The sequence below is a fragment of the Ictalurus punctatus genome, chromosome 12 (assembly GCF_001660625.3).
Source record: "Ictalurus punctatus breed USDA103 chromosome 12, Coco_2.0, whole genome shotgun sequence".
Taxonomy (NCBI): Eukaryota; Metazoa; Chordata; class Actinopteri; order Siluriformes; family Ictaluridae; genus Ictalurus; species Ictalurus punctatus.
This window is the reverse complement of record NC_030427.2, coordinates 10,931,747-10,958,835: the sequence shown is the minus strand read 5'-3', so window position 1 is coordinate 10,958,835 and position 27,089 is coordinate 10,931,747. Positions and strand designations below refer to the sequence as shown.

The window sequence follows — 27,089 nt, the reverse complement described above, 5'->3', positions numbered from 1 at the left end:
TGGTAAAGATCTAGTAATTAATTTCTGTAAAGAAGCTGTTATCTACTCTTTTATGTATTTATTTTTTATTTATTTATTTTACAGTGTATCCATATAAAATCGAAGTAACATAGTAGCATGGAGCCCTCCGGGATCCAATGTGAGCTTTACTTCCTCATCTCGCTCTCTCGCGCGCGCTCTCTCTCTCACGTGACCGCTCGTTCACGCTTCAGTTCTCGTGCGCGCGCTTCTCTTCTCCTGAGCTGTTCAGACCAGTAGAAATAACACTGCGGAACACAAAAAAGAAATATCTATGCATGTGTATAATATTGTTAACTGATAGTCTGAATTAAAATAATAATAATAATTTAAAAAAAAAACCCAAACAAACATGGATTTTCTCATCGGGAGTCCGTTCTCCTCTCCGGTTGGCCAGCTTATCCGTGAGTGTATTATTATTTAAAAGAAACAAACAAACACATTTAACTTCCTGCAACTGATTTGTCGGTTAATAGAAACGGTTAGCAAGAATGTAGCCAAGCTGGCGTTTCTGTTACTCATTTACGACTCTTTCATTTTAGACTTTACAGAGCTATATGTACATGTTGTGTGTTTTATTTCCCTTCAAATGTCTATATTTTTATGACGTTTGTGTGGGTGGACAAAGTGAAAGCTTGTGCTAGCAGTCCAGTGTAACGATACGCCTGACTGACTGTGTATTTAAAGTGCTTTACTCTAGAATAATCTCTGTCAAACTACTTTAGTTTTTAAAAGTCTGCATGTCTTTTTTTTTTTCCTCCCTCTTTTTTTCTCCCCCCACAGCTGTGTCTTTATCATTAGGGAACAGAAAACACGGTTGCTATTGATATTTTGTACATGTTTCTATGAGGAATAAGACTCACCCCCCCTCACCGCTTGGTTATGTTATTGAGAAACTGAGAAGTCCTCCATTTTGAAGACTTTCCTGTGTCGCAAATAAAGCTACCACTGGCTGTTACAGAACTCTGACACTGGAGACTCCTTCCAGAATTCTCGGAGAAAACTTCATCATATTAACAATGACACGCATTTATGTAACACGCTGTTTAAGCTGCGTTGTTGTAGAGCTGCTGTTGTAGGAATTTAATCAACACCTTCTGACCAATAATAATAATAATAATAAACTTTATTTTTATATAGCGCCTTTAAAACAGCTTCTCAAGGCATTTTACACGATAAAAAAATACATGGATAAAAACACAAAGCGTACAGAAAAAAACCCAAAACAGACTTGAATGCTTAAAACCATCAAGAAAAAGCTAACCACGAAACAAAAGTGTTTTTAGGTTAGATTAAAAAAAAAAAAAAAAAAAAAAAAAAAGCGCTTATCTTCTGTGCGTCTCTAACATGAGCATGGAGTGTATTCAAGAGTAGGAGCATAGGATGAGAAAGCTCTGTCCCATACACATCGCTACCGGGTCACCAGCATGAGAGGAGCGCAAGTAATGCTTGGGAGTATATAAAGTTAAGAGATCAGACAGATATTGAGGCGCCAGAACATGCAGTGCCTGCATAAGTGTGAACATAAGGATTTCCAAATCACCGTGAAACCTGACCGGGAGCCAGTGCAAGGACTTCAGCATTGGAGTGATGTGTTCATTTCTCCTGACACCAGTCAGGATCCTAGCAGCAGAATTTTGCACTCATGGCAATTTATTTAGTGTGGCTTTAGGAAACCCAGCAAGAAGTGTATTGCAGTAATCAATACGAGAAAATACAAAGTGTTGATAAGACTTTCAGTCACAGGAGAAGATAGCATAGGGCGAAGTCTAGCGATATTTCTGAGATGGAAAAAAGGAATTCTTGACAGTATATTGTATGTGTGGGTCAAAACACAAACCTGAATCAAATATAACTCCTAAATTTTATAATTTAGTGTGGAACTCCAAAATAGAGCCGGCTACATTTAACATTAGTGCACCAGATTTACAACACAGATGAGGAGCGCTAATAAGCAAAACCTCAGTCTTATCACTGTTAAGACATAAAAAGATTTGGGTCAGCCATATTTTTTATCTCAGAAATACAATGTGAGAGAAAAGAAACATCCGCATTTTGACCAGGCTTCGAGTGAATATAAATCCGAGTATAGTCTGCATAGAAGTGATAATTAAGCCTGAGCCGCATTCAGTCAAAGCCCTCTTCGATTCACGTGCGTCGAACACGAGTACAGCTAAAATGTCTCATTTACCAACAATCACTGCAAAAAACTGTGCAAGACAATTTCATGTGATTGCTATTTCACCAATTCCAGTGGTATTTTGCAAAAAAAAAACACCCTACAAAAAACTCAGCAATTTTTTTAAGGAACAAAAAAAGCCGCAGCACAATCGAGCATTTTGGGCCCCAACAATCACCAAAAAAAACCAACCCTGCATGAAATCCTATATGGACTGGTCTGCGCTTATCACTCGTGGACCGATTCAGTGCTGTAGGCCGGTTCTGATGTTTGTGCAGATACAGTACAGGTAGCTTTGGTCATATGGAGGTCTAGGACACCTGCTTTAGCTCGCAAGTCAATTATCATTTCATCCCAAGGCCGCAGCCACATGGGTGGTAGATACCACTCTTACAAATAAAGAAAAGCCTTGCCACCTCCACACTGACTTCAGAACACCTCTTTCATATGTCTGTTACGTCAGTGAAATTCATGCCGATGTAAAGAATCCTATCTAGCTCATGGTGATTCAATTTAAGTAGCATTGGGGCAGCATGGTGCTGGTAGCATTCAGGGTCCCCTGTTCAATCCTGAGCTCGGTTTACTGTCTGTGCAGTGTTTTACGTGTCCTTCCATGGCACGCCTTACTCCTGGTTCTCCAGTTTCCTCCCAACTCCAAAAAAAAAATCCCAGCGGGTGGATGGCGACTCCGAATTGCCACGCGCTGTGAATGAGTGTGTGAGTATGTGTGTAAAGATGCCGTACAATGGACTGGCGTCTCATCCAAGATGTATTCATACCTTGTACCCAGCATTCGTGGGATAGGCTCCGGATCCAGTGCAACACAGACTGCATTTGTAGATATTCTGACCCTTGAATACATGTGTCATTATGTGGTGTTTCAATTTGCAGCAAGAATCAAATGTAACCTTGTCCTGTACGTAATTTGACACAAATTTAACAGATAAGGAAGATAAAGTCACTTCTAATTCATCATCTTTGGGTGTTGTTTAAAGGTGCTATATCTTGTTTGTTTTTGGACATTTCATTTTGTATTATTTAAGTTGAGTGCTCCTCTGTCTGTCAGACTTACAGCAGGTTTTCCTCACCTCAATACAAGCAGAAGTTTTGAGGGATGTAAATGCACCTCGTGTGCCGCACTCACTTGTTCTGTATGGTAATTTCAGCCATGCGTCAGTAGTGAGTTTATTCAAATAAATCTTTTCTGCAATTTAAATAAAGTCTGTGTTTTTGAATGCTCTGAAAAGAGGGCATTTTTGGTCACCTCTCAGCTGATGAAAGCACACTAGGTAAATATTTAGGTCTTTAGATTTTGTGAAAACAACAATGGTGTACATTGTGAAAACCTCTGGGTTAGGCATGTAACCCTGTTCCCTTTCAAAGGGAACTCAACGTTGTGTGAGCTTCACGCTGAGGGTGTTCCCTCCTTCTTAGGAAACAGGGTTACATGCGTAACCCAGACGTTTTCACAATGTACACCATTTACCTTAAGCATCTAGATATTTTTGTTTGATATTTATGATAATTGGCTGATACCTATATTTTTAAAGAGAGAGTGAAATATTGACTCCTAGGTGTTTCCACCCATCATTTCTAACTTCCCCGCATTTCTTCGGTCGCTTGTGAAAGGTTAGATGTTCATTTTGGACTTGTTCAGTAGGAAATTACCGCATTCTTCTGAACTCTGGACACTCCTGTGCTGAAGGTTGTTCTTGCATAAGCACTTTATTTGTCTGGCCGAGAAGAGCTTCATATCTTTTCAGATCCAGAGCGCACACTAGAGGTGTGCACGGGACAGTCCCTCCCACTCCCACATGCTCGTGGACCAATCCTCTCCACTGATGTAGAATCTCTTGACCAATCCCTATCCGCCTCCTTCAGAAAGCTCGCCCAATCCCGTTTGCTCCTGCGGCTATAGCCTATTTTTTGTTTGTTACCTGCCCACAATGTTTTCCATTGAAATGTACATATATATAAATATTTTTTATATATATGCATGCTTGTATCCTTCAGTAGTTAATCAAAACAGTCTTAGACATAGAGTTACCTATATAACTCTTCCTACACCCCTGTTTTGTACTATTAATGATGTGTATATATCCATATCCAATAGTACTGCTATTAGATTTAAGGTGAGCCTCAGTCTGTTTCTCACACACCCTTCTCAATGTTCACGTTGATGTCAGAAATGCTTGGAGCTGCTCAGGGAGAACGTGTGCACGGCCAGCTGACAGTCACATGAAAATGCTGAGAGAGAGAGAGAGAGAGAGAGAGAGAGAAGGAGAAGGAGGGACTTGTGAATTATAAAGACCCACACAGTAGAGGTTTGGGAGGAACTCGTGTGAATGATGGTTTGAATCACATGAGCGCTCGTACAGACTTCCAACATCTTCATCCATCTAGTAATCAGCCATGGACTGGTTAAACTGAAAGTTCTGATAAGGAGCTGTCATTTAAGTCAAGATTTTACTGGCTGCCAGGAGAATACAAATAACGTATTTGTTTAAATAAACTGTGTCAGCGGCTGTCAGGTTGATCCTGCTTCCCCAATACATAACATATAAATACCACTATAGTATTAGGTCTAGGTGACATACCGATATAATATCGATATCACGATAAATGATTTCACGATGCACTGTTCTGAGATATCATTGGTATGTTCATGTCTTTTTGTTGTTGTTGCATTTTGAATAAGAATTACAAATTAAATGGTACTGCATGTATGCAGTTGATTTTACATAATTAAAAAAAACCTTTAATCTTCTTGGTCTTTGTAGGCATTAAAAAAGTCCTGTCAAACTCAACGGTAGTTTGTTTGTTTGTTTATTTTGCTACTGTTTTGCGGACAGTTTGTTAGCTAAGTTATATTTCATAATAGGCATTATGTATTGTAGAAATGTCCTCGAGTATTTTTTCTTTTTTCGATGCAACCTGTAGAGATTTTTGTACTTTAAAAAAAAAAAAAAAAAAAAAAAAAAAAATTTTATTTACTTGGATTGGCAAAATTGCTTTTGCATGGAATAGTTTTGCATGGTCTTTCGCAGTGATGTTTGTAGGTAAATGAGACCTTTTAGTTGTACTCATGTTCGACTCACGTGAATCAAAGGAGGTCTTTGACAGAATGTGCGTAGTAATCACATCACATGACACGTCTTTCCCCAAATCTGTGGTTATTTTGAAAAATTGCAAGCTCCTTGGAATATTGCAGAGTTTCTATTCGTTTCTGCGATCGCACAATTGTGAAATTCTGAAGGAATTGATATGTTTTCAGGTTTAACTGTGCGTTCTTTCGAGATCCGCGTTAGTGCAATATCTTAAGATCGAGTGGTTGAATGTTTGTAGGCGTATAAATGAGTAGCAAAGGACTAGATTTGTTAGCAGCAGAGACATCCACGTTCTTCAGAAGTAGACTTGTTGGCTCAGTGGAGCGCGTACTGACGCAATCAGTGGCTCCCTTTCTGCAGGCCTGAAGTACGTGATCGTAGGAGTGTTTCTCTGGAATTTTACCATCTGTTTGTGGTTTCTCTGTCTTTAAAAAAGAATAATTAACATATTTTTATTGAAATAACATGGAAGATAATAAAAACAAGAAAATATCCAAAATAAATATATTTTATATACATTTTAATTACCTCCCTCCACCAACCATACCCACACCCCATAATGGGTAAAGAACTTATTAGGTAAGTTATTAGTAGAAAGGCTAAGACAGACATATCCACATATTTTCAAATACAAGAGCACATCATATCTACACACATCAACCAGTGGAGCGAGAGGTATCTAATATGGCTTGTGTCGATATTTGGTTATTTTCCAGAAAATTCTCTGCCTCTTTTAATATTTAATGAGTCCAATTTTTTTTTGTTTGGTGAAAAGTCTCTCATGTAGGATGTGACAAACAAGCTATAATGTTAATTGTAGCCTATTTGTATTTTTTTCAGTATTGTCATAACGATTATTCAGTCGATTGAAGAGCAAATTAGCTTTAATGTACCTGATTTTTTTTTATTTTTGAATTGTAAGAAAGCAGCCTTTTCTTTGACATACTTCATTTTAGTATACTTAACTACTCGCTACAGGTCTCAAAATCAGACTCTAAATCTATAACTAATGAATTAAACAAATAAACAATCGACAGAATGAAGGATATTGCCACCATGTTATGCAAAGTTCCATGTGAATAATTGCTCAGTCCTGCTCTGACGTTTCGAACGCTTCATGCTCGCAAGCTCAGGTTTATTTCGATTTAAACGGATGTCAGTCATAACGAAATGATAAATGTGTTTTGGTTTAATAAATATTGGAACACAGTACGTCTGATTTGTCCACCGGCCGTTGTTGTTTGTGCGTTTGTGCAGAGAAAGCCACTAGGGGCTCTCTAGAGAGCGAGAATTGGGGCATGAACATGGAAATCTGTGACATCATCAACGAGACAGATGAAGGGTAGGACACTAACGGCTACAGAACTGCAGTTCATTCATTTTTCTTATTGAATCTTTGGTAGTGTTTACATTTATTTGTTTTAGCAAGACAAAGTAAAAAAAAAAAGAATCTTACTTGTATTCATCATTTCCTTCTGTGTGTTTAATAATGTGGTTAAATGACCGTATTTACACTCCTTTAATGCGTGTGCTTACAGACCCAAAGATGCAATGAAAGCCATAAAGAAGCGAATTGTGGGAAATAAAAATTTCAGAGAGGTCATGCTGGCACTGACAGTAAGATTTTTTATTTATATCTTTATTTATTTATTCATTTATTTTTAAACTTTCTCTTCCCCTCTGTTCAAAAAGTCTTTAACAACTACAAATATTTTATGTCTTCTGTTCATTTGAAAATGATGGACTTCAGTTAAACCAGTTTCCAAACTGGTTTAACATTTCTAAACATTTCAGTTTTACAAAATTGTAACATTCTATATTATATTCAATATATTATTTTAAATGAAACCTTGTATTAAGTTTACTCATATTTAATATCATATAAAATTGTGAACTTCAGTTAAACTGTTATGCTTCCAAATGATCAGAATAATTTGTATATTATCATATTTTGTATTAAACATATTCCAAACAAATATATTAAATAAATGATAGATTATATTATATTAAATATTGTGTTGAATGTGTTAGTAATACTATATAAAACGATGAACTTCTGATATTTCAGTATGAAGTTTCCAGTTTTTAACATTGCACTTCGTTCTATTATTTTGTATTTAACAATTTTAATCATTTAAACATTTTGTGTTGCATCTATTAATATTGAATATTTAGCAAAATACTGTACATTACTAATTTAGCCTCAGAAAGTCTGTTTTCTATGCTGCTTAAAAATTTTTTGTTGTTGTTGTCGCCCAGGTTCTCGAGACGTGCGTGAAGAACTGCGGCCATCGTTTTCACGTCTACGTGTGCACCCGGGACTTTGTAGAAGGAGTGCTGGTCCGAACCATTCTCCCCAAAAACAATCCCCCCATGGTCTTACACGACCGAGTCTTAAGCCTCATTCAGGTTTGTTCTGAATTTCAGCACAACACAAAGGCGCACTGTTATTGGGCTGATTATGGGAATTAAACATGGGATCATTTCGAATTAGTATAAATGATATTTCTGCAAAATCTCTCAATCTGCCGTATTTTCCGCCCCGTGTTTGACTTTCTTAGGCGTGGGCTGATGCTTTCCGGAATGTTCCATCACTATGTGGTGTGGTGTGTGTGTATGACGATCTGAAGAAGAGAGGCCTGGAGTTTCCTATGACTGACCTGGATGCTCTGTCGCCCATACACACCCCAATCAGGGTAAATCCCTACGGTGTATGACTGTTTATATTTCCCTGGACTTTAATCTTCCACAGGACTGTGCCTTTGCAGAATGCACCTTTCGGTGCGATATCCTGAGCACTTTTAAATTCTTAGAAAACAGGGAATGCAAGCATATTACGCAGGTTACAGCAACCTTTGTTGTCATAAAAACAGGGGAAATTTATGGCTTTTCATGAACCATAAACATTGCTAGCAGGTGGAATGTCAGACTGGGATAGTGTTATCGTAAAGAATTCCTCTTACCTCTAGGTCTAATCGTATATGTAAGGGATAAAACAGCTTCAGATGAATGCTCAATTTATAATCTGGTGTAGACAGCAAACGTCTACATAAGTATTTTTGTTGTTATCCCCACCCCTTGTTCGAATGTATTTCAGAGTTGTCAGTTGAGCAATAAAAGTTCCAACTTTGCATCACCATTCTCAAGCGTCTCGATACGTTTCAACGTTAATGTTCTTTTGCGCATTAATTTCTCCAGCACATCTCGTCTCTCTTCCTTTCCAAACGTACTTTTGCTTGTTCCTGGCTTCAGCCGACGTGCCTGTAACATCCTATGGGTCAAAGGTTACATTAGATACCTTTTTAAATCTGTTATTGTAGGTAGATCTAGAAAACATCAGTAGAACATTTAGAAAGAGTTCATCTCAAAACTCGAATCAGTTGCACGATGCAAGTCTTAATATGCTTGTAGAACAAACAAACAAAAACATTTTCCAGTCCAGCTATCTGGAACAGCTCTGCTATGTACTTTGGTCTGTTTTATTGAGAAAGATAAATCTGTCTGGTTTGTGGCCTCTCCCAGAGCACTCCGGAAAACAGTACACCTGCCCCACCTGCTGCAGTACCCACAATGCACACGGCCAATGTGGAAAGCACACAGGCGTCACATATTCCCCAGACAAACGGCGCACCTGCACCTATCTCACCTGAACAGGTATAACTAAAAGTAGTGTCCTACTTCTTGCTATAATTATATCTGTGTTGTTAATGATTGCAGCTTTTGCACTGTAATGAATTGTGTGTGTGTGTGTGTGTGTGTGTGTGTGTGTGTGTGTGTGTGTGTGTGTGTCTCAGAAACAGAAGCTAAGGGCAGAATTGGACCTAGTGAAGGGAAACCTGACGGTAATGACAGAGATGCTGAACCAGCTCAGACCAGGAGAGAGCTCACCAGCAGACACAGGGCTACTGCAGGTATGTTTGGCTCTGTGCATCACTAACTTACTTTCTCACATCTGACTCATGCACGAGCTCACTAGCTCAATCCCTGACCACTCCCTCACTCATCAAGCCGCTCTGTTGAGACAAGTCACTCTCAGAGTAAAAATACGTTGTAAGCACTCCTCTTATCTCACTTTTTCATTCCTCACAAAGTAACTCCCTCCCTCACTCAGCCACTCATGCACTCACTCAATCACTTAATCACCCCTTCACCACCTCATTCACTTTCTGACTTACTAAATCACTATTTTATGCCTTGACGCCCTCACTTTTTCACTCGTCTACCCCCACACTCTCCTCTCACTCATCCTCTCAGTCCCTTACTGACTCATGATTTTACTCTTTGAGTTCCCTGACCCTACAGTCATTCTATTGTTACTTTCTGGGATAAGCTCAAAAATTGTTTCTATAACAGACATAGACCTGATGGCTTTCTGCCTCTCTTTTTTCTCTTTCTCCCTCTGTGCGTGTATGTGTGTGTGTCTGTGTGTGCGCACGTACATGTGAGTAGCAGTTGTATTCAGTATGTAAGAGCATGCAGAATCGAGTAGTGGAGCTGATCCCCAGTCTGTGTGAGGAAGAGCTGATTGGAGAATTGCTCATTATCAACGATGATCTTAACAATGCTTTCATACGCTACGAGAGGTACTGTCAAATTTACACTATACTGAACCACGCAGGAAAATCTTAGTGTTACACTAGGAGCTCGTATTGGAATAAAACCAAAGGAGACCTTTGTGTTGCTTCCAGTTATGGCTAGCACAGTCATCATTTATTCTTAATGTGTTTCTGGTTCATTTTCATTACTCAATCCTGTTTGTCAATGCAATCTCTTTCACACAAAGCTTAAATCTCAAGTAATGTCCTAGTACTTTACAAAGTGCACTATGTGGCTTACAGAACTCAGATTGAGAATGTGTCACAGAATAATTGTGACTGTAGGAATACTTCTTGAATGTGAAGATCACTTTCACGACACACACACATAGTTTACGTTTGTGTTTGATGAACATATATAAAAGTAAAATCTTGTCATCATTGTGTAATGACCCTTTTTTTTTTTAAGGTTTGAAAGGTTGAGCACAGTCCAAAGAACACCCACAGAACAAGTAAATTTTACAGTTCACCTTTCAAATTCTCTAATGCTGCATTTATTAATAAAAGCATCATAAAATTGTGGTTTCTTTGGTATATTTACAAATTCTTAAATACTATATTGATCATCAATTGCTTTTACAGTAATTAACGTAGTATGTTTACGAATTTTTTGTTGTGATGTTGGGATTTTTTTTTGTATGTTGAAGCAGATGGCAGGAAACCTTATCGACCTTAGCTCGGTTTCAGCACCAGCCAATCAGACGTTACTTCCACCTGTCAGCGAGCCAGTGACCCAACCTACATCTAATCCCATAATGAGTGCAGGTCTGTGAGTTCTGTACATGAATTCATTGTGTTGTGTTCATTTTTATTATTATTATTATTATTATTATTTAAATTTTTTTTAGAATTTTGTTTCGGTATTCATTATTCTCTCTGTCTCTCTCCTAGCTGCAAGAGATGATGATGAAGAATTTGATATGTTTGCTCAGACGAGAGGAAGTTCACTGGCTGAGCAGAGAAAGAGGTAAGCGTTCAACTACAGTCACCCACTGCTATCAATCCCAGCCTAGTAGTAAATTTCTATACTCTCATTCCGAGATAAAGATGAATCCTTCGGCAATGAGTTGAATCAAGCATAGTAGACTTGATAAAAAAACAATACAATCAGACTTAGTGCAGCACTTTTGTGCAGCACATTTACATTTTTTGGCTTCCTAAATCAATTAAACATACTCAACAGATTTGACTTTGGTGCATTAAAGCTTCTTCAAGAATTTCTTTAAGATCAAGATTTGCGCTTGTGTGTGTATGTCAGTGCACCTGCATTCTCACATGCTTGTGTGTGTGTGTATGTGTGTGTGCAGTGTTAGATACGAGGATCCTGGTGCAGTAGAGGGGCTAGCAGAAGCGCTGGACACTCGGCTCCAGGTCACAGCAGGGGTCAGTGTGTATATATAACTGTATTTTTAACAAATACAGTGTTAATGATATTATTTTCCTCTTTTTTTTTTGTTCCACATAAATGTGAGATGAATGTTTAAAGTCAGCGTGCAAAGAATGTCATGTTAAAAACGGGGGGAAGGAAAATCGGTGACGAAAGATACTATAATCTGATGTCCCTTAGCATCAGATTAGATGTAATAATCTCATAAGAAGAGACTTTCCATATATGGTGCAATAAGTGCTCAATACCTACTCAGTTATGTTTCTAACAATCAGACAAGTGTGAAATCGATTCTGCCGAACCCAGACGTTTGTCAAAAAGGCATGTCTGAAAGCTGACAGCTGTAAGGTTAGCCCGAAAACAAAGCCAATGGAGTGAGTCGTGACATTAATTCAAAACGATAGTCAATCATTTGGAAGCTGCTGCTGCCTTAGATAATGGCAAAAACACAGCCTTATTTTGTGAAAATGTTTACTTGCATTATGTAACAGAAGCGAATTTCTACAAATCAGTGTCATAGTTGTGCACTTGACAAAACACGCTTTATAATAACTGTATTGTGTATACTGAGTTTTCAAACTGTATCATGGAGCAAATATAGCACACGTGTACTGCTTGCTGCTTTAGGGTATAGGAGGATGGATCTCTATTTCAGAATAGTTAGAATAAGAAAAACAATGAATGATCCAGTAATTTTTGTTTATTCTAATGCTTACTTCATGGACTAACCAACAGCTTTTTTTAGTGCTACACTAACTTACTAACCCAGCGTCTGTGTGTGTGCCAGCATGAGTGTAAGAAGGATGAGGCAGGTGACTGGAGTCGTCAGTCTCAGTGGATATACAGTGAGACACTGGTGGGTTCCAGCGATGATGAGCTTTAGGATGCATGCTCTCTATATACGCTATATATCCAAAAGTTTGTGGACACCTGACCATCACATTTGCATGTGGTCCTTCCCCAAACTGGTGCCACAAAGTTGGAAGCACATGATTGTACATAATGTCTTTTATATGCTGTAGCAGTACTATTTCCATTCACTGGAATTAAGGGGTCGAGCCCAAACCCATTCCAGCATGACAGTGCCACTGTCCAGAAGCTCCATGAAGACACGGTTTGCCAAAGCTGGTGTGGTAGAACTCGAGTGGCCTGCACACTGAAAGCTTCTGGGATGAGCTTAAATGCTGACTCCACCCCAGGCCTCTTCACCTGACTTCACTAATGGCTGAATGAACACAAATCCCCACAGCCACGGTCCAAAATCTAGTGGAGCCTTCCCAGAAGAGTGGCGGTTATTATTAACCTCACAGGGGGACTAAATCTGAAATGGGATGTTTAAGAAGCACATGAGTGTGATGGCCAGATCTCCACATACCTTTGGTTATATAGCGTGTACACTATACTGTATAGTATACTCCTCTATCCATCTTCTGCGATTGATCCTGCGCTCGCTCAAAACAATACACAGATCATTGGTAGAAATAAAGTATTCAAGAAATGGAATCAATTATTACGTAATAATAATGCCTCCTAAACTTGAAGAATCTTAATGTAGATTTTAAAAAATCACAACTGCACTGAAAATAATGACAAGCCTTCACTGTCGCCCAAATCAACTCCATATGTTGAAACTGTATTACATGAGCCAGCTGGACTGCAGCACATCCTGTTTTTCAGCCAATCACATGGATTTATGTAAATTCTTGAGCTGCAGGCAGCTCATCGAAACACAGACTAGCTACAGGGCTAGAGATATTACTTCAGAAAGGAGAGAGATTTCACAGACTGATCTTTCATACGATGATGAGGCGTGATTGTTTCCCTGTTTGCATGGCAGAGTGGTGATGAATCAGTGAACAGTGTGTCATTAGCGATTTGCATGAAATGTTTGTCAATGGTTGTCAGAAAATCAAGACTTGCACAGTTCTTAGTGTTCATTTTACTGATCTATAATTGATTAAATCATGATTGTTCATATAACCACTATTGCAACATATCATAAATAACACATTTTGTCAAGACATCTCATTATATTATTGTGTTTGGGTTTTTTTCCCCCCCAGATACCAGCACCACAGAGTACTGCTATGGATGACATTGAGCAGTGGTTGTCTTCAGAAACGGTAATTCTGGACCTTGTTTTTCTTACTTGCATGAATTACACCCTAAGCAGTCCATGCAGTTTATCTTTGACCTTTATGCACCACTGGCAATCTCCTTTGGAAATTTGCATGTGCTGGCGCCATAGCAGACTGAACTCTTGTCAAAGAGAATTAATTTAATATTTGGAAATCACATGGAAGGGACCTGCCTACAGTCGGATTGTATGAAATAAAAACGAAATAAAGATTGACATGAATTTAAGTGAAAAATGGGGGGAGACACCTAAACAAACCCAAATTGGGCTGAGTCACTCCTGTACAGTCGGATAGGGGTGGCAGGTAAACTTTAACCTAAGGCACAAAATAAGTGCAAAAGTTTGCATACCCTTAGGGAAAAATGAAGATAAATAACTGCCTCCAACTCATTTTGTATCCTCTGGAACACTTTTGGTTCTCGCTCTTAATAACTAACACACCTGGCATAGCCATTCTAACTGTGACAGATTGCTGGCCAAATCTTGACCTATTCTTTTTTTTAAATCGATGTTGTAAATCTGGTAGATGTCAAACGTCACCTTCTTTAAATCAAGCCAGAGGGCACTGGTAAACCTTTTCAAAAAAATATTTTGTTGTAGTTGATATTTTGCTTTGTTGCAGGATTCACCCGCATTTAATTATTATTATTATTTTTTTTTAACATTTTGAAATTCTGAAATTTCTTTACCCAAGTCAGAAAAACCACGGGGAATTCAAACTTTTGCACTGTAAGACAGGGCCTCCACTGCTCTTGGCTGTATTCCTAATGTAGATTAGAGCATACCTATGGTCATCAACCTTTCTGCTGTAAATATAATCTTCACAACCATAAATCTATAGACCTCCTGGAAAAGCGAGAGAAGAAGAATCAAAGAAGACTATATTAGTGTGTTGGCACCATCTGGAGATCCTAAAAATGAATGCAAGCTGAAGAAGAACTTAATATCATAGATTATGTTCATAAACACACAAAATGTCTGATGTGAGTAACAATAATACATGGGATTGTTGTAAATGCCTTCAGTCAAGCATCAGATCAGTGTGATCATTACATTTGTAATGGGGCTGTAACACAGTGACTCTCCCTGTATTTGTATTTAAACCTGAAGTGGGCGTGGCATAAATCTGACAGATTTGTTGTGTGAATTCTGGCTGTGAGTTCCTCAACCTCAGCTACATCACTCCAGTTCAAACATGGTCTAGAGATGTGTGCAGGACTGTTTTTTTTTTCTTTTCTTTTTCTCCTTAAATCCGCTTACACAAGTATTGTTTTTGTTTGTGCATTCCTGTGATGTTTTAGTTCGTTAGTTAGAATTTAGTTCTAAAATATAATCAAACTTGTAGCCTAATTTCAACCATCATGACCCTTACAATTGATGCCGTCAAACCACTCTTTCACTGCATGGTACGGCATGACTCGACTTGCTTTACTTTTCTGAGCTTGCTTTTCCACTGCAGTTTAGTGCTGCCTCAACGTGGGAGCCGGTCATGCAGGAATAATGCTGTATTATTGAAGCCCCGTACAGATACACGGTCAGGCCGTATTCCAAATGCCTTTCCTGCTCACTGAACACGGACCCTATTAAGGATGTAAAATAACGGCGTTCTAGACCCTACGTAGCGCTCGATATGACGAAGCTAGATTCAGTCGTGACAGGAGTGACTTCGATAAACGTCTGTTTGGAAATCAATAACAAGCGAGATATAAAAATCTAAGACAGAAACCTTTGTTGTAATTTTATAATGAGATAAATGATGCATCATTTTCAATTGATAGTATATTACCATACGCAAAGTATGTATTAAATGACGAATTTATTCAGGCACAATACAGAACCACTCGTTAAGGAGAATTCCCTTCTCCCTCAGTGCGTGGCTCACGTTTGGTATCGGCTCGGCTCGCTCGGATCCTCGAATGAGTTGGTACTCAAAAAAGTACCAGGTACTATCCACAGTGGAAAGCCCCCAAAAAGCAAGCAGTCTAGTCGAACCATACCGTGCGGTGGAAAAGCGCCATAAGTGCATTGCCACAGTGTCACGAACGTGATCTGTCCTGTGAGCTTCATATCGGACTGCTCGATTATGCCTGTACAAAGATTAAAAACCTCCTGCTTGTGTGACTTTTTTTGTTGAGTTCTCCAGGATCCCCTTCTAGTCTTAACCAGATGCCCTATGAAACAGATGCCCTCTCTATTTAAAAAAAGAAAAAGAAAAAAGTTTCCTCCGATTTACATCTGATTTAAAAACACAATCTGTTCATTCCGAATAACATATTCTTTTTCAGTTCCATCTGTAATTTGAAAATACACGTTTTTTAAGCATAAGCATGGGCTGTTCACTTACAAGAAACAGTGGTTAAATCTTTAAAAAGGGATTTCTTGGGATCTTATAACGATCGTTAAATTGTTTCCAACCTTTGGTGCTGTTCTAAATGACCAATATAAAATTTTCCCTTTTCTTCAGTATGATGATTATGATGATGGAGAAGATGGTGTTACCAGTGAAGGTGAGCTCTCGCGCTCTCTTTCTCTCGTTCTCTAGTGCTCTCTTTCGCTAACACGCACATAATAACCGGATCTTGGTCTCTTCCTGACAGAGTTTGACAAGTTTTTAGCACAGAGGGCGAAAGCAGTGGAACACCTCCCTACTGTGCAGAAAAGCTCCACGACTCCTGCGAACCCTCGACAATCAGCACAGAAACAGGAGAGCAGTCAGGATCAACTATTCACCCTCTAACACACTCAGGTTAATGGAGGAAGCGCAGAGACACAGGTAGCACAAAATGCACTGCTTAGAAGTGGCCATTTTCACCTAACTGCCTTTTTAGCTTTTTGTACAGAACTGCTGTGTGTACCGTGCCTTTTCATTGAACATTATGATCATTTCATCCAATGACTAAAAGATTAATTGTAAGAAAGCCATTGAAGAAAAGGTCAAAATGTTTTGTGTCCGCTTTACTGTATTTAAATGCACAATTCCCCCACACTAACTAACCAGCAGTGGCTGTTTACATGTAGAGATTTTTGTCACTCAAATGAATTATTTCCGATTATGCATTCCCAGAAGAATGTACACCATAGCCTAAATTCCGCAATCTTCGTTTACATAGGTTGCATGTAATCTGAAGAAAACGTGTGCATATGCAAAGAGCATGATTTAGTGTCAATAACAACAAGAAGTACCTCGTAATATGTAGCTTGCATTAGGTGATTATTTTATTTTATTTTTAAAAAAACAAGTTTTCAGTTGTGTCTTTTCCAACAAATTATATATTCATCAAATGTACGTTAGACAAAAGGAAAAAAAAAAAAAACACAATAGAAACCCTCATAGAGCATGTAATGGTTATAATGGGAGTTGTATTGGTTTTAATGGAAACTGTAATGGTCCCTGTGGTTCTGTACTGGTAACTTGTTGCCTTCTGTTGGTGTTCTCCCTTCTACTGGATACCATTAAGGACCAATAATGGTAATGGTTGTAATGGATAGCTGATGGTTTGTAATGGTATTTGTAGTGGAAACCATTTGAATTTCGGTGATGGTTTCTATTGTTCTGGGAGGGGGGGGAGGTTTCAGCAGGTTAAATGATTTGTCCTTTGCAACATCAGCCCATGCCATACACGAAAGACCGGATGCAAATATTCCAAATTTGAAAGTAATCGGATTCAACAGTTCACTATATCAGATAATTAAAAGGATTTCCAACCTGTTTAATCAGTTTAATGTTTTTATTTATTTACTATTACTAAATTACTAAACTTCATGTAAATATAGCTAATGTCCTAAATTGTGGGTTTATTAATTAGCAGATAGAGCTGTCTAGCTGTAGAATATCTATAAAATATTATTTAGTATAAAGCCCCAATCGGAAGCTAGTGAAAGTTGATTGTTGTTAGACAAATCATAGGTTCCTAGATTTTCTGTGAGATGCCCTTTAGGCTATAATTCTAACTTCTCAAAAACTATCATACTGTCTCTCACACACACACACGCACACACGCACTCGCACTCTTTGACACATTGTCAAGCGGATAGGGGAATCTGAAAATTTCAATGACAAGACAGTCAGCCAGAAACCGTGACCATTACGCACTCTCTCACACATACACATATTCTCTTACACACACTATCAAACCAAAATGATAGTTTGACGGTGTGTTTAAGAGGTGTCATATTGTGGGAAGCTTTTAATTTTTAACATGATGGTGTTTGTGTGTAAGAGGGTGTAATATATATATATTGCCAAATTTAATTTTAGGGCTTTTCATCATTTTTCATTCCATGACTAATAATACAGTTGTTACTGTTAATTCTGTTGCACTGCTAAAGCGCTTACTCACTTATGCTGTGTTTTGTCTTGTTCTGATCGCTCTAAGTCAGTCTTACGTACTGGCTATCACTTCACTAAACTGCCTTACTGTGATTACAGTTCAGCTCTCTGGTCTATGAGGTGTAGAAAAATAACTATGTGATGAGTGACACTGCGATGTACTTCTGTTTGAAATAGTTGAATTTGAATGAATAACCTGTAGATTACAGGACTGTTGTATTGTGTTGTACTGTCAAACTCTTAAGTTTAATTTATTGTACATCTGTGATGGATTCTAAATGAATATTAATATGACCACGATCTAAGGTAATATTGTGATTGATGTTTGGTAAATTAAAAAGATGTTGTGCTTGTCTGTACATTTGACTGTTTATTTTGTTTAAACTGTAGGAATGTAGAGATTACAGAGAAACCAGGATGCTCTTATTTGGTGGCTCAGTAAATGGTTTCCATTACCAACCTTCAAACACAAAACAGTGATGATGAGGGCATCTCCGACGGTTTCTGTTACTAAATATTCTTGATGCTGGGTCAAGTGCTGTTTGACTTCTGACTGTTTTTGCACCAGAGTTAGAAAATCCTGATGCCATTTATTACAGGAGTTGCTTTCTTGACAGGAGAAATGAATGACTTGTATCTTTGCAGCGTATTAAGTAATATTAAGCAGTCACATAGAACTCCTATTTATTTATTATTTTTTATTTTGTTTGGAAATTATGTCTTCCAGGTGTTTACAGGAAGTACAGGGGTGGGAAAGAACTTTTTACTGACTTTCTGTCCTACTTTGTTACATAATGTAGTAACCCGGGCTCATTTTAAACCTTACTCTGTGTTTCTGGTTTCTCACCATGATTTAAAGAAAGACAAACTATAAGGTACACCCACTAACAGCTTAGAGAAAGAAAATTAGCACTAATCACTAATATCTGGTGCATTATACAAAGTGAGTTGAACTAGCTGAGTCGAATAAATAAATTAAAACACGTAATACAGTCACTCGATTTAAAATGCATACATTCCAATTCCGACTGCCAGAGCTAAACACACTCCGAGCAGCATCCTGAGCAGCTGAGACGGAGACGACAGTGAGGAGGATGGCGCTGAGCTCTGGCTCACTCTGACATCTGAGGAAAGAGAGACAGTCAAGGCGTTAACATGCTGGATAAGACAAAGATTGCTGTATTTGTGCAGCTTGTTTGTGTTTGTTTTACCTGGAGTCTTGAGGTTGTGTTCTTTATGTCTCTGCCTCAACTCATTCTTCTCTGAGATGTTCACCAAGTTCTGGAGTTCATCAAACACCTGGAAAACAAACCACACATACACACACATGCATGTTATGTAGTCTTGATTCATAATCATATAAACAGCTTTTCTTAAAAGATCTAACAAAATGTACTATAATCTTAAAGTGAATCTTTGTGAAGACATTTTCTAACCTGGATGTTGAGCTCGAAGGCTCTGACGGCTTCCTCCAGCACTCCCTCCCTCTGCGTCTCCGTCAGCTCGATGCTGTTCATCCTGCTTCTGTACAGCTGCTTGAACAGATTCGGGCTGCTGACGGCGGGAAACATGAAGAACGCCAAGCCCTCTCCGTTCTTCAGTCCTAAAGACCTTTGGGGAACACGGCTCAGCACCTGGCCACCTGACAGGTCACCTAAGTAGCGAGTGTAAGCGTGAGCCACGAGGTATTCAGGATACTCGCTACCAATCTGAGAGAGGAGAGAAATCCGGGGGGTTTCATAGAGCACTGGGATTGAGAGCTATAATTGTAGACTGTAAGTGTGCTTTTAAAATGTTACTTGTAGTTTTGTAGTACCTCTCTCAATCTCTGAGTGTATCTCAATGTAGAGGCCGGTACGAACATCTTCTCTCTCCAGTCCTGACCATAAAAGTGCTCCAGATCTTTCATGAGCGTCTCCGTCCTGGCCAGTTCCTGAGGGAAGTAAATTGGTGCGACGCTGTCGTGAGAGGCGTTCCTGTCCAGTTCCTCTTCCAGAGCTTCGTAGATCTTATACAAGGAGCACAACAGGAGCTGAGGAAAGAAATTGAGTATTTATTAAAAACAATTTAAGCAGTCCAAAAAGATGAAACTTCAGGATCTGATTTTAAACGCAGATGGAGATCATTTTGAAGAGGATGACTCACCTTATACTGAATCAGAGTGATGTTTCCCCTCTGGAAGGCTTGCATCAGCTCTGTGTTATTGGCTCGGACGTGACTTTCCTTAGTCACAGTCTTTATCTTCTCAGACAGATCACTGTAGAGAGAGATACAGCTTCATGTAATCATCAGTATAAACCTCTATGTAACCTCTAGTTGTATATCGTTTTATTTACCAGTCTGTAATCTGGGCCTTCTCTGTTTGAACTTTCTGCTTAACCACTTGCATTTCTGTGAGGGGGAAAAAAAAAGACAATTAGCGACCGTAACTTCTTTAGTATTGAAGAGAACAGCGGAAGTATATAACCTGTGCAAAACAAAAAAACAGTGGAAAAGCATGGGAACGATTCATAAGGGAAGTTAGTCTTTCTAAAAGTTGATTTTTAAAATCAGTTTAAAAAGTAATTACTGAAATTTCTGTTTACTTACTCAATGTTCGGTCTCAGTGAAGTTTTTCAGGTCAGCTGTCCTCTTCCTGAGACCAGATTTGCTTTAGTTGTGGAGTAGTCCTTGATGTTCCTGCTTTTATACTCACTCTCTCACTCTCTCTCTCATTGCCAGTAAATAATAAGTTCCAGGATTGCGCAGGTACTGTATGTAGATGACGTAGGTCCTGGCTAATGTCGCAAAAAAGCTGTACTCTTCATAGCAGCTGTGTTGCAATATTTTCTGGACAAAAGTTTTGATTGGATATCAACACAAAATCATCACAAAATCACTCGAGACTTTTGATAAGTAAGTAAAACGCTTGGGGACGTTCTGTTATAGAAAAATAATCAACAAGGGTGTGATGCAACCTTATATACAACAGCAATTTGCCAAAGTAATGATAACATATTAGAATGTGAAGATTTAATAAAACCGGTTATTTAAATTACAGCCAGGATTAGATGCCGGAGCTGCTGGTACAGATCACTAATTCAGCAGCTCTGTGGTTTAAAAATAAAATGATTGGACAAATTCTTACAATAATTTGCTGTAATAGTTTGTATGGGTGAACTTTTTACTTTGCTGGTAAAGTAAGAAGAGCTTTGCAGGTTTATGGTGATTTAAATGTAAATAGCACAGTGAGTGGAGTCAATGAAAAGTTTCATTGACATGCATTTGTAGAAGAGGAATCGCTCTAACTTCCAAGCTGTGAGAAACAGGAAGCAGCACTCAGGCCAGCAGAATAAAGACAGAGGGCGGTCTTACAGATAACCATGACATGGCATTGTGCTTAAACCAGGAAGTGTCCAGAGAACACAAGATTCCTCAAGCTGAGAGTAAATAGGCAGTGTGAAGAGAGAGGGAGGGGTCAGAACCAACCATGACTTAGGGCATTGTGTTCCCTGAAGTCATGACTTTTAGTTCAGTCACAGGACCTAAATTGCTTACTCATATTGATACACTGGGGAAAAGTGCATAGTCCTGTTAGGGAATTTGTATATAATGTAAAGCTTGCATTCAAACATTAATTCTTAACAAGCTAAATGGTCCAAGACATGGTATGTTTAAGGTTAACATGCAATGCTTTTGGGGAACCATTTGACATAATGATTTTTATGTTATATCTATGAACATTGGTGTTATTATAGTGTCCATAAGGGGTGCTATCATTTTGAGTTTTGAATTTCAGTAATTTACATAAGGGCAGGTTGCGTTGCTGCCTCACACCTACAAGGTCCTCGGTTTGTTCCTGAGCTCAGGTTGCTGTCTAGGCTGTTTCACATGTTCTCCCTTGGTTCTCATTGTTTCCTCCCATCTCCCAAAACCCTTCCTGTGTGTGGACTGGCTATGTTAAATTGACCTTAGGTGTGAATGTATGTGTGCATGGTGCCCTGCAATCTCAGATGTACTCTTGCCTTGCGATCAGTGTTTCCATGTTAGACTCCTGATCCACTGCAATGCTGACCAGACCAGTGGTGGCTCAGTGGTTAAGGCCATGGGTTACTGATCAGAAGACTGGGGGTTCAAGTACCTCCAAAGCACCTCCAATCTGCCATTTGTTGGTCCCTTGAGCAAGCCCTCTCTGCTCCAAGGGTACTATATCATGGCTGACCCCAGAGTTTCACTGTACTGTACATATAACAAATAAAAGCTTTCTTTCTTTGGATAAAGACTGCTGTTGTGCAAGAGGATGTAAGTGCGTTTGTAAGAGCTGACAGAAATTCTTTAGATCTCAGACTACTGGCTCTATCTGCTTTTAAAACAGGGGATTGTCCTGACTACCCTCGCCAACCCAGTGTGCCATCACATGAACTGCACTCAGATGCCTTGAGGCGCACCTCCCTGGAAGATCCTACAGGGTGTCATGGAAGGACAAGAAGTCCAGGTCACATTCAGGTCATGATTGGTGTGCCTCGAGCCTCAATCTTCTTGACTGGAAAGGGTGTGCTCAAGTGGAACGTGTAGTTTTTTAACTGATGACTTTCTCTGAGGCTGTCTTGATGTTCCTGTTCTCACACCCAAGGCTAGGACCTGGTCCTGCCAATCTGCCATTTGTCGGTCCCTTGAACAAGGCCTTTAACCCTCTCTGCCCCAAGGGTGCCATATCATGGCTGACACCAAAGAGTTTCATTGTACTTTAATGTACTCTATATGTAACAAATAAATACTTTCTTTCTTTGGATAAAGACTGCTGTTGTGCAAGAGGATGTAAGTGTGTTTGTAAGAGCTGACAGAAATTCTTCAGTTCTGAGACTACTGGCTCTATCTGCTGGTAAAACAGGGGATTGTCCTGACCACCCTCGCCAACCCAATGTGCCATCACATGAACTGCACTCAGATGCCTTGAGGCGCACCTCCCTGGAAGATCCTACAGGGTGTTATGGAAGGACAAGAAGTCCAGGTCACATTCAGGTGATGATTGGTGTGCTTCGAGCCTCCAATCTTCTTGACTGGAAAGGGTGTGCTCAAGTGGAACGTATAGTTTTTTAACTGATGACTTTCTCTGAGGCTGTCTTGACGTTCCTGTTCTCACACCCAAGGTTAGTACCTGGTCCTTGGATAATTTGGATAACTGGGCAGGGTTCTGTCATGTAAACAGAAATTCAGATTTAACCACCCAGGTTCAAGTCTTCCCAGGCAATTTTAAGCCTCCTAGTGTTTTTGTGTGCATGATCTTTCTGTGATTTTGATATAGATTTTCCACTCTTAAATATTCCTATTGGATTATGTACCTGTCTACCTTTGTGTACTTCCCATGAATTAACTTTTAAAAAATTTTTTTTATTTAATATACAGTTTTTGAATTAGGTGTTTGTAGCTGCTTATTGGATTCCAGGTCTGCTTGTGTGACTGTCCCAAATATAGGCAAGTTGGTCCATCCGCTTCTACCGCTTACTCCTTTTCAGGGTCACGGGGAACCTGGACCCTATCCCAGGGAGCATCGGGCACAAAGCGGGGTACACCCTGGACAGGGTGCCAATCCATCGCATCACATACACACTCACACACCCATTCATACACTACGGACACATTGGACATGCCAATCAGCCTACCATGCATGTCCTTGGACTGGCGGAGGAAACCCCCGCAGCACGGGGGAGAACATGCAAACTCCGCACACACAGGGCCCCGGCGGGACTCAAATCCCAGACCCTGGAGGTGTGAGGCGAACGTTCTAACCACTAAGCCACCGTTATATTTTTGTTTCAAGATGTCATGACTCTCTGTAGATTCACTCAGGAACAAGACAAATCTTTCATTTTTTCATTGCCACCTTGTCCTCCATATGTCTTGTGCTGGCACTTGATAAAAAAGGCCGAGTGTGAAAGCAGCCATTGTTGGTAGGTCAGTCAAAAATGTAGCTGGAAGAGCAGTTTTAAGAGATTTGACTTTACAACTGTAGTATGCATGCTCAACAGACCCCAGGTTTTATAGTGGACAATCAAACCTGGCTAAGCAAACCCAAGAGTATTTAAATGACTAAATTATTCATTTTCCCCTCTTTCTTTTTACACCTACCTTGACATTTGGCAGATCATATACTTGCATAGTTGAGAGCTAAGGGTTCTTGCTAATGAGTCCAACAGTGTGTCTCTAGCAGTCCTGGGATTTGAACACACAATCGACCAGTCACTAGTACTGACCCTTAACCACTGAGCCTACTGCCCTTGTGTCTGGTCAGGGACATTTGACTTTTAAAGCCTGTTTTTGTCCTCTTATTGGATGTCCACTAGCAGGCCACCCAAAATAATAAAATCAGTTCCTGTTACATGTGAACCCATATTTCCATTATAACATAAGATCACAGTTGATGTATGCAAATAAAGAGCAATATAGGAGATTGTTTTTGTTTTCTTCCATGTTTAATTTTAATTTATTTAAAAAAGGATAAAAATCGGCAAAATATGTACATTTTAATATTCTGCAAATATTTACAAGTATTGAACATTTTACTTACATTTACCCATGGATTGCTGTATTCAGTACAGAACATAAGCCCGGTAATACAGTGTGTCTGAACAATTATCTTCTTGATCCTCTCATTAAGAAATCATCAATCGACAAGTCCAACAATAATAATAATTACACAGTGTGCAAAACAGAACCAGAATATTCCTATCATAAAAGTGCATTCTGGAAGTGTACTGAGATGTTTCCTGTGATCTGGGAATTTCACCTCAACTCGTAACTTTATCTACATTTGCAGACTATACAGTATTGTACATGTTACACAGCCGTAATATTTAAAATGCATACATTCCCATTCCGACTGCCAGAGCTAAACACACTCCGAGCAGCATCCTGAGCAGCTGAGACGGAGACGACAGTGAGGAGGATGGCGCTGAGCTCTGGCTCACTCTGACATCTGAGGAAAGAGAGACAGTCAAGGCGTTAACATGCTGGATAAGACAAAGATTGCTGTATTTGTGCAGCTTGTGTTTGTGTTTGTTTTACCTGGAGTCTTGAGGTTGTGTTCTTTATGTCTCTGCCTCAACTCATTCTTCTCTGAGATGTTCACCAAGTTCTGGAGTTCATCAAACACCTGGAAAACAACCCACACACGCCGGTGTTACCTCGTCTTGCAGAGATCACTCTTATGAACGGCTTCCACCAGAATGTACTGTATCCTTTAAGTGAATCCGTGTGAAGTTGAAAAGGTTTCTAACCTGGATGTTGAGCTCGAAGGCTCTGACGGCTTCCTCCAGCACTCCCTCCCTCTGCGTCTCCGTCAGCTCGATGCTGTTCATCCTGCTTCTGTACAGCTGCTTGAACAGATTCGGGCTGCTGACGGCGGGAAACGTGAAGAACGCCAAGCCCTCTCCGTTCTTCAGTCCTAAAGACTTCTGGGTAATTCGGCCCAACACCTGGCCACCTGACAGGTCACCTAAGTAGCGAGTGTAAGCGTGAGCCACGAGGTATTCAGGATGCTCGCTACCAATCTGGAATGAGAGAGAAGCAACATGTATATTTAATTATAAGGTACCAAATCACACAACAGTGTATATAGTGAGGGTTGAATCCAGCTACACTTGTAGTAATAGTGTAGTGCAAGCATAGGAAACTTCTAGAGGCTTTCAATATGTAGACAAAACCAGCTTGTTTGTAAAAACTATTTGTAGTACCTCTCTCAATCTCTGAGCGTATCTCAGTGTAGCAGCCGGAACGGTCATCTTCTCTCTCCAGTCCTGACCATAAAAGTGCTCCAGATCTTTCTTGAGTGTCTCCATCCTGGCCAGTTCCTGAGGGAAGTAAATTGGTGCGACGCTGTCGTGGGAGGCGTTCCTGTCCAGTTCCTCTTCCAGAGCTTCGTAGATCTTATACAAGGAGCACAACAGGAGCTGAGGAAAGAGACAGGGGAAGAATATTAACTGTTGAGCCGTATTTAAAGAGTCGTATCAAGGACATTCTCACAATGTAAACCGAGGACGGATTTTAAAGGTAACTGGGATGAGAGTGTTGAGAAGGTCCAGGAAGATGGCTAACCTTATACTGTTGCAGGCTGATGTTTCCTCTCTGGAAGGCCAGCATCACTTCTGTGTTCTCGGCTCGGACGTGGCTGTCTTTAGTCACAGCCTTTATCTGCTCAGACAGATCACTGTAGAGAGAGATACAGCGCTGTGTTAACCTCAATACCTATACACAACCTTCTTAACTACACATCATTACACTTCTAGTTGTTTGTCCATTTTGGTTAGTTTGTGGAAAGATTAAATAAGGTCATATTACACGGATTATGTTCTTGTAGCTTAAAGATGCAGTGTGAACATCTGAGATTTGTTTTTGCACTTACCGGTCTGTGACCTGAACCTTCTCAGTCTGTACTTTCTGCTTATCTGCTTCCATTTCTGTGAAGAAAACAATAAGAGCAGCTACTGAGAACAGCTGCAGTGTATAATATTTGCAAAAAAAAAAAAAAAATACAAATATTACAACATCTCATGGAGACAATATGTGAGAACCCTCAGTGATCGTAGAGCAAAAGTTAAAAGTGCATTTTAAAGTAATCATTACTAAAACGTTTACTCACTCAGATAGTGTTTGAATAGTTTCCGGTCAGAGTTGTGTAGTTTTCCTGATTCTATGAAGAGAACCTCTTTGCTCTGTTGTAGGTTGTAGAGTTCACTCTGCAGCTGCCTCTTTTATACTCACTCTCTCGCTCCCTCCCACTTTTATACTCACAGCATGGTGAAAACAGGAAGCGGCATTCAGGCCAGCAGAACAAAGCAAGAGGGAGGACCTACAGCTAACCATGACATGGCACACTGGGTGAAATACAAGAAGGAGAAACACTGACAGAGAGGGAAAGGAAGAGAGGGCGGGATCAGGACTAACCATGACACAACATTCTCCAGACTGAGAATGGAAGCAGGAAGACCATTTAATGCTCTTTAAACATTATACACATATGGCTTCTTGTGTTTTATGCTGTAGGCAAAGTTCTGCTACTTGTTCTTTGAAAGTGGAGGAACTGCTTACTCACGTTTAGCTTGTCCACGCATCCTCCCTCTGCTGGCTGGATTGCACATTAATCATTTCCACGTTCCCTCACTGATTGCTGGGCGTTTTTCCGAGTCATGGTTCTGATTTGAGCGCTATCAGAGAGCTCATATCACAGCTCAGCAGTCTGTGGTAACCAGTTTCTAATTAGTAAAAAGAATGGTGATTTATTAGGTTGTTGAATTATATAATAAGTCATATATTATATATATATATATATATATATATATATATATATATAATAATTAT

General features: G+C 39.5%; 3 protein-coding genes across 5 annotated transcripts; 1 reads left to right on the top strand and 2 right to left on the bottom strand.

Annotated features, from left to right (window-relative positions):
* Positions 1-201: 201 nt before the first annotated feature.
* On the top strand, positions 202-18,112 carry LOC108272924 (target of Myb1 membrane trafficking protein). 3 transcript variants are annotated; one of them, XM_017481788.3, is made up of 16 exons: positions 202-422; positions 6,562-6,646; positions 6,843-6,921; positions 7,564-7,713; positions 7,866-8,000; positions 8,827-8,958; positions 9,099-9,215; positions 9,754-9,887; positions 10,309-10,351; positions 10,550-10,664; positions 10,791-10,866; positions 11,207-11,282; positions 12,074-12,142; positions 13,350-13,409; positions 15,888-15,930; positions 16,021-18,112. In XM_017481788.3, exons 1-16 carry the CDS (start codon positions 371-373, stop codon positions 16,158-16,160), a joined length of 1,506 nt encoding a protein of 501 aa, XP_017337277.1. In that variant the 5' UTR covers positions 202-370; the 3' UTR covers positions 16,161-18,112. The 3 variants fall into 3 exon arrangements, with proteins under 3 accessions (XP_017337277.1, XP_017337276.1, XP_017337278.1); XM_017481787.3 differs by having other exon boundaries at positions 10,547-10,664; XM_017481789.3 differs by lacking the exon at positions 12,074-12,142 and having other exon boundaries at positions 203-422; positions 10,547-10,664.
* LOC108272926 (heme oxygenase) lies at positions 16,984-20,467 on the bottom strand. Its single transcript, XM_017481790.3, has 7 exons — positions 20,343-20,467; positions 20,090-20,144; positions 19,899-20,010; positions 19,570-19,785; positions 19,190-19,462; positions 18,965-19,052; positions 16,984-18,877 (listed from the first exon to the last, which is right to left on the bottom strand). The coding sequence occupies exons 2-7, from the start codon at positions 20,140-20,142 to the stop codon at positions 18,756-18,758; spliced, it is 864 nt and encodes a 287-aa protein (XP_017337279.1). The 5' UTR covers positions 20,143-20,144; positions 20,343-20,467; the 3' UTR covers positions 16,984-18,755.
* Positions 20,468-24,202: 3,735 nt separating this feature from the next.
* hmox (heme oxygenase) lies at positions 24,203-26,449 on the bottom strand. Its single transcript, NM_001201145.1, is given in 7 exon segments — positions 24,203-24,708; positions 24,798-24,885; positions 25,010-25,282; positions 25,466-25,681; positions 25,827-25,938; positions 26,134-26,188; positions 26,371-26,449. Coding segments are annotated over 6 exon segments (864 nt in total). The 5' UTR covers positions 26,187-26,188; positions 26,371-26,449; the 3' UTR covers positions 24,203-24,586.
* Positions 26,450-27,089: the final 640 nt, after the last annotated feature.